General features: G+C 37.8%; 1 protein-coding gene across 1 annotated transcript; it reads right to left on the bottom strand.

Annotated features, from left to right (window-relative positions):
• Positions 1-1,513: 1,513 nt before the first annotated feature.
• On the bottom strand, positions 1,514-2,452 carry LOC101980694 (olfactory receptor 1468-like). Its single transcript, XM_005349593.1, has one exon. It carries the CDS (start codon positions 2,450-2,452, stop codon positions 1,514-1,516), a length of 939 nt encoding a protein of 312 aa, XP_005349650.1.
• Positions 2,453-8,290: the final 5,838 nt, after the last annotated feature.

The raw sequence follows: 8,290 nt of genomic DNA, 5'->3' as shown, positions 1-8,290 counted from the left end.
TCTCGAAAAAAAAAAAAAACAAAAAAAAAAGATTAAAGTCCTTAAAATAGAAAAGAAAGAGTAGTTGGGTGTGGTGGTACAAACCTTAAATCCCAATGTTTGGGAAGCAGAGGCAAGTTCAAGGTGTGGTGGCTCCCACCTTTCATCCCAAAGCTTGGGAGGCAGAGGCAGAGAGACCTCTGTGAACTCAAGATGTGGTGGCTCATGCTTTTAATCCCAGCACTTGGGAGGCAGAGACTGGTGGATTTCTGTGAGTTCAAGGAGAAAGATACATAGAAACCCTATCTCAAAAAGCCAAAAAGTAAAAAAAATAAAAGAAGTAGAGGTTAAAGTAAAGCTACATAAAGATGGAAAATACACAGAGAATCGTGATACTGTAGGTTATTATGCTCTCTTTGAATTGTTTGAATGCGGAGGAAGGAGCAACAGCTGCTAAAAGATATTTGTTTATAAATGCTTTTGAATTAATCCAAGATAGGTATTTTGAAAATACCTTGACTTCAAAATTGAAGTCAAAAGGTATTCTACTTTGGAGAAGAGCTTTTTCTTTTGTTTCCACAGGAAATGAAAAGCTGTGGATTCATTCAGAGTTAAGAAAAATCAGCTTTGATGTTCTGGGGCAATGGTCTTGCAGAACTTGTCAGAGTAGCCAGCCCATTTTTGGTTTAATGTCAGGCTCATCCCATGAGAGGGAACCCATAGCTTGAATGGCCAGGGATCTGGGAATATGTTGTTCACAGACCTAGGTAGAACCAATCTGGCAAAAAGAAATCAATGAAATGATGCCTAATGATAATTTGCTGTTTTCATAGATCCATACCTTGTCCAGTTGCCATCATAGAGAGTTTTTCCAGCAGCAGATAGGAAATTGCAAGCATGGAGGATGTATGAGTGTGTACCATATCCTGTGCCTATATGTGAAGACAGTTAGCTGGGTGATGTTGTAGGATTTCTGACTCTGTCTCTGTGTGTGTTTATGGCTCTTTTTGTCTGTTTTTGAGACTGCTTAATTCCTACTGGGTTGCCTTGTCCAGCCTCCATATGATAACTATCACCTTGTGTTATTGTATACTTTGTTTTTGGTAATGGTTGGTTATCATCTTTTGGAGGCCTGTTCTTTTCTAAAGAGAAAACTGAGGGGTATTGGATCAGAGAGAATAGGGAGATGTGAGGATCTAAGAGGAGTGGAATGATGGGAAACTGTTGTTGGAATGTATTGTATGAGAAAAGAATCTATTTTCCATAAAAAATGATTGAAGAAAAAGAAATCAGATGAAACAATGGTGCTTACCTTATGGTTTTCTAGGATCATGCATGAAAAACAGAGGATGGTATCACTGAGTTACTTAGGTCCCCTTCCTTAACTGAACTACTTTGCAAAATCCCTGTTAGCAAACGAAAATATTATGTAGTTTGTTATTGTATATATATCTGCACATATGGATATTTTTTGTAATTTTCATTCCAATATATTTGTGCAAGATAAGTTTAAGTAAAAATCTTTATATTACCACTATAGGGAGATTTTCTTCTTGTAAATGACTCTTATCAAGGCCTCTTTCATATCTCCATTCCTCAGGCTGTAAATGAAGGGATTCAGCATGGGAGTCACCACTGTGTACATCATGGCCATGGCTGTCTCCTTTGCAGTGGAGTTGTTAGCTGATGAACATAGGTAGAGACCAATAATTGTCCCATAAAACAGTGAGACCACAGACAGGTGGGAGCCACAGGTGGAAAAAACCTTGTGGATAACCCGAGTAGATGAAACCTTCAGAATTGAACAGACAATCTGTACATAGGACACAATGATCAGTAAGAATGGGATGACAATAACAAGCCCTCCCATGATAAATGTCATTAGTTCATTAATATGGGTGTCAGAGCAGGCCAACTTGAGCAGGGCAGATATGTCACAGAAAAAGTGGGGGATCACATTGTCCTCACAGAATGACAATCTGGCCATCAGTAGGATGTGCAGCAGGGCATGGAATGTGGCCATCATCCAGCACAGCACCACCAGAAGCACACAGAGTTTGGGGCTTATTTTGCTGGTATAATGAAGGGGGAAGCAGATGGCCACATATCGGTCATAGGCCATGACCACAAGAAGGAAGCTCTCCATGTTTCCAAAAACCAATAAAAAGTACATTTGTGTCAGACAACCTGCATAGGCGATGGATGGGTCCTGGCTTTCCATGTTTTGTAGCAATTTGGGCATTGTGACAGAGGAGAAGCAGAGGTCAGAGAAGGACAAGTTGCTGAGAAACAAGTACATGGGAGTGTGCAGATGGGAGTCCAGTAGAGTGAGGATGATGATGATGAGGTTCCCCAGGATGGTAGTGAGGTAAATGGCCAGGAACAGGGCATAGAACAGGTGCTGGTGCTCTTGGGGGATGGGCAGGCCCAGGAGGAGGAAGTGGGAGATGACACTTTGGTTGTCCATTATCATTCTTCATCTCCAGAATCCTAATGAGAAAATATTGGTATCCCTTAAAATTTGAAGTCTAAGTGAACATATAGTTAGGATATTTGTTTTTTCACAATGGATCTGATAATAACATAGTAATTATAATCTCAAACTCCAAATGTCTATAATCATAACCATCAATGAATTTTCTCATCTTATCTAAACAGGTTTCTATTCCCATCCTTTCCTAGACAGTTTTATGACATTTCTAGGGAGATACAAAATAGACTAAAGCTTTTCTCTCCTGCTCTCTGCTTAACTGCAATTTGTTCATTTGTAATTTTGCTTTATGTTATTTTAATAATGAATGTTTTTGAAGAATTTGGATAAATTTTATTACCATAATATCATATAAATATCAAGAATATTGCACATACTCCTATGCCTTAGATTACCATTACAAACTCAGACATCCATATCTCTGTAATATACTTATTTCTGCACCTCTGTTCACTAATCATTTTTCCTCCATTGCACATATAAAAGGCATAGGAAGCTCAAAAGCCCCAAGTGAGTTTCATGTCTTCATGCTGTTGTTTCCCAAAGTGTTCCTCATTTTCCTACCTCACCCATGTAGTAAAAGAAATTCATGTTTGAGTCACAAATCTTTAAATTTATATCCATTAATTTTTTTCTTATTTTGAACTGCTGTCATGCATTATACAGTCTCCCCTTTATTTTCCTCCTATTTCATCATTTTTTTTTCTGTGAGATTGTATCTATATATGAGGGTCACATCTTCTTTTTGCTGGAATACAAAAGCAGACTCTGTACATGTCTACATTCTCATGTCTCCTTTAAAACTGCTGCATTTACACTGCTCATCCTAACAAAGTACTTCCATCATCTCTTGTTTGATTTATTCTTCCTATTACCACTGTTTTTCTTAGGACAAGACAAAAGCTCCTATCAGAGACACAAACATTGTTTCATTATCTCACAGTGGCCAATGGTATATCCCCATATGTTCTCACAGTGACACTTGCTTTTCTCTCTTCATCAGTGTTAGGGTTAGAACTCTCCACCTTCCACATTTCAGAGTTTCTCCTCTACTTTCCTACCACTTCTTCCCCTCTGTTTCTCTTTCATCTGCTCCATCCTCACTCATACATAATGGATATTACTTGGCACATACACAGCTAAATTTACTCTATCCTTCCATAAGTGAGACCTACATCCATGCTCCATAGTATACTATATGTATCCTGCACACTAATACTTTGATCACTGCTTTAAGATAGCTCACCATCACTTGTAAACTATGTGGATGAAAAGTCTCATATGCTTCTTTCTGTTTGATTATTTATAATAATTCTTATTCCCAACTAGGGTTAGTACATGTCATGATGTTTGAATTTCACCAGTGAAGATTAGGTACCTGCTGCTCAAGTTAATACTGATTTCTTCGACTTCAACAGTAGAAAAATCCCCATTTACACAGAAAGACTTAACCAATTAGCCCTAAACTGTACACTTCATAATAAGTGTCGAAGATCTAATACTGCATTTCTGCAGTGTTAAGTTTAGGCAATTTCTGAAGTAATAATGATGACTCCAAATCATATCCACATGCTTTAATTCACAAAATGTCATTGATATTGATGAAGAAGACAGGATGGGAAGTTTTATGAACAATATAAAAAAGAAATAACAAGTTTGATTGTAATTTTTACTTAAGTTTTTTCTCAGACATCTATATTGTTTGTGATGGCTAATTTATGTATCAGGTGGTTGAAGCCTGATACCAATTTTGGACAAAAGCTACTTGCTGTGCAGGTATTCTCTTTTTTTTAAGACAGAGTTTCTCAGTGTAACTATGCATGTATTGTATAAATATCATTCAATATGTGGGGATTGAATAAAGTAACTAACACTTCATGACATGATGAGCTTCATGCAATCTTAAGAAGGAACTAAAGGAAAAGGACACTTCACAAAAGAAAAATTTTGCTTTTTTGGCTGAAGATACAGCTCTGTAGCCTACACTCTTTTCCTGGATGCCAGTATTCTAGGAACTTGTTCAAATGTTTTTCTAATCATATTCCCATTGTACAGTCTGTATCCTAAGGCACATGCATGAGTGCCCCCAGACCTCATGTGTCAGTTTTGATTCTGTGCAACACTGGTGAATGAACCTATCAAGTGTATAAAAACTGACAACAGAGTAAATACATCAAGAGATCTACAGAACTTTCTCTGATATGTACACCTATGTTTGACTCCTTGTATCTTCTCAGACTTACAATGTTCGCTGCAGCTGATTTAAGAGTTTTACATGTAGACATTGAGAATTAGCATTACAGAGGGGAAAGCATGCAGGAAAAAGAAATCATGCACCATTTCAAAATATGCTTTCCTCATGTATCCAATCCTGGCTTCTAACATACAGCACTCCTGCCTCTGCTTCCCAAGCACAGGCATTATAGGCATTTGCTACCATGTGCAGTGTCTCCTCCTCCTCTAAATAAACAGTATCTTTGTGTAAGATGGCATGTGTGTAAGGATGAGAAGTCAGAGAACTCGCCATCAACAATTATCACTCATGGGCCAATGGACTTCCTACCATCTTTCAATAGTCAGCACACTGTAGTGAAATGGAAGAGCAGATTAAAAAATCCCAGGTTATATCACTCTAACATTTGTTAAAGTTGCATATCATCCTGTATTCTGCAGAAGCACTGAGTTAAAAGTAGCTCTTCTTGTACTTTTACATGAATACCTATATGATATAATGCCTTTCTTGATGGACTACACTTAGGAGCAATCACAGATATTAGAACTAAGACACTGATTTGGGAAATTGTACAGATAAAACTAATCATTGTCTTAGGTACGACATTGTTCAGACTTTGTTAAGACCCACAGGTGAAGGCATAGTAAACAACCATTGAACATTACAGCAGTGAACTCCATCTCACAGTGCTGTTCTCATGTGGAAGTGGTGTGATACCAAGAGAAAATTACATAATGTGTAATTGTAATGTGCACATCCATATGAACTTGGTTATATAATCATCATGAAACAAATACATGTACAGTGTGGTGAAGTCCTAGGAGACAGAGAAGGAAGAATGTTATCATACCTGGAAAACTGTCTATCATCTCACTGGAAATTCATGTGGAATGAGAGCAAGACACCAGCTTATTTTCCTGAATGTACCTATGTCTGCTGAGGCTGAGCCAAAGTTTCTGATTCAAGATCCTGATCACCTTTATTTTATTTGCATGCAAAGGACTAATGGTGTTTATACTTATCCCTTTGCCACATCCCTACTCACATGCCCATGTGGCCATCATAGGGCCTTGGGGGCCTACATCCCATAGGAGCCCAGATCCTGTATAACTCATTAAAGACTTAGCAATTACCCAGTACCTTTCTAGGGCCAATTTACCCCATGGATCTCTAGTGCAGATCAATTATTATCACCTATTTCTCCTTTCTATACTTAGGGGAAGGTAAAATTTAAAAACTTACAATTTAAAAACATCTAAACAAGTAGCAGCAACAGGAAGCCTCAAAAGATTGGAAATATGCAAACTTCTTACCTGTTCAGGCAATGTTCTAGGGTTTTGCTTCACTGGAGCAGACTTTCCTAGGGGGAAAAGTGAAGAAGTGTGATTGGAAAACCACGGCAACTCATCAGGCAGTATTCATTCATGATTTAAAATGTCTTACATAACAAAATTTTACACAAGAAGCTATCTGCAGTTTTTTATTTGTTGGTGGGGGTTCTAATCCTAGCCTTTAATCTCCAGCCCATCCACAATAGCTTTTAAGCAGAGTGAGACAGTAGAAAACCACACACATTGGGAAGGCTCTCTAGGACAACATCTTAACAGAAATACAACCTTCTGTAAAATTTTCAACTTCATCAGCCAACTTTCTATGTATACCAATATGTGAAAAGTCAGAAATATGGCAAACAGATGGCATGTTTAATGCATCCTTAATCTAAAGAAAAAGAATCATCTTTCTATGCATATTTTCTCATTTTGTCTTCTTACCAGCATATGAAACCTTTGTTTGTACCTATCATCATAATATTCACTCTTAAGATGTTCTTTTGAGGCTCCAAAAAGATAATACTTACAAGAGAACTTTCTAAACCATCAATAATTCTGGTTTCAAACATAGATATTAATATAGGGATATAGGGAAAGCCTATAAAAAGCTTGTTATCTTGTGTTACTGTTATGTTGGTATGGTATGCTATGATGCATTATGTAAGCACAAGGATGGAGCTATATTTATGCATTTTGGAAAGCAGAAGTATGAGCAAACATTCTCTAAGAATTCAAAAAATGGATCCTTGAAGCTCAACCAGATCTTTGTGAAGAGCCTCCTGAAAGAATCAGTGCTGACCGAATACTTAAATACCTTACTTAGAGCGTATTTCTTACCTTGTTCTTTTTGGGAGGACTGAAAATTTCTAGTCAGTTTTAAGCAAGATGTGTCAGATCACTGTTATCCCTTTCGATAAATGAAATTATCTGTCTACTTAGCCAACCCACAAAGGTGAATTGTCTCAAGGAGTTTAGGTTGGAGGATATCTTTTTATACCAGAGAAAGAGGTAAAGACTCTAAAGGTTTTGCAGGTTGGCATCAATTGGTGCTGTATTACTCCATCTTCTCTAGGAGGTACAAAAGCAATCTTCTTTGCTTCAAGAGTTTCAGCAACTTTCCCAGGCATTTTCACAAAAAGAGTCCTACTTAATCCTCACCACAATCCTTTAAGTATTTAGACTCAACCCTATTTTGCTTGTGAGAAACTAAGAGGAGTCAAAAGGGAAATTTGCCAAGCTGAATAAGAATTTGAATCTAGATTTCCAGATGTCAAAAAATATCTTATTGACAGCTCCCAAGACCAGCTGCCAGCATTTCTCCCAATCATGTCACTGCAAATACATACTGAGTCTAATATCTGGGTGGTAGAACAAAGTAGGGACACTATAAGCCAAGGAGATTGTTGGCAAATGTCTCAAAGCATATACCACCACATTCTGTCAGCCCTTAGTTCTCCAGGGCATCAGGTTACCAGAAGGACATATTATGAAAAGACCTATACTCATTACAAATGGCTCTTCTTCCCTTTTGTTCACTCATTCTGAGCACCTGGTACCTTTCCATGAAATATCAGAATTATACTTAAGACATAGTACATCATTAAAATAAAGCTCTGGGCTAATAAAAAAAGAGGAAATCTCAATACTGAACATCTATGCCCCAAATAAAAGGGCACTCTCGTATGTAAAAGAAACACTTCTAAAGCTTAAATCATACATTAAGCCCAACACACTAAAAGTGGGAGACTTCAACTTTCCACTCTCACCACTGGACAGGTCGATCAGACAAAAAAATGAACAGAGAAATAAGGGAAGTAACAGATGTTATGACACAAATGGACTTAGCAGAAATCTATAGAACAGTCCATCCAAACATAAAAGAATATACCGTCTTTTCAGCGCCTCATGGAATCTTCTCAAAAATTGACCATATACTCAGGAACAAAACAAACCTCAACAAATAGAAAAAAATGAAGTAACCCCATGTATCTTATAAGATCACCATGGTTTAAAACTAGAAATCAACAGAAATACTAATTACAGAAAGCCCACAACACATATAAGTTAAACAATGCTCCCCTGAAGTTTTTTTCTTTTTTTTATTGAGAAAAGGAAAAAAAAAGTTTCAGCCTCCTCCCAGCCTCCCACTTCCCTCCCCCTCCTCCCACCCCTCTTCCCCTCCCCCTACTCCTCTCCCCCTCCCTCTCCAGTCCAAAGAGCAGTCAGGGTTCCCTGCCCTGTGGAAAGTCCAAGGTC

This window comes from Microtus ochrogaster, chromosome 7 (assembly GCF_000317375.1).
Source record: "Microtus ochrogaster isolate Prairie Vole_2 chromosome 7, MicOch1.0, whole genome shotgun sequence".
NCBI classification, from domain to species: domain Eukaryota; kingdom Metazoa; phylum Chordata; class Mammalia; order Rodentia; family Cricetidae; genus Microtus; species Microtus ochrogaster.
Note: the sequence above shows the minus strand (reverse complement) of the source record. Positions and strands in the feature narration are given on the sequence as shown.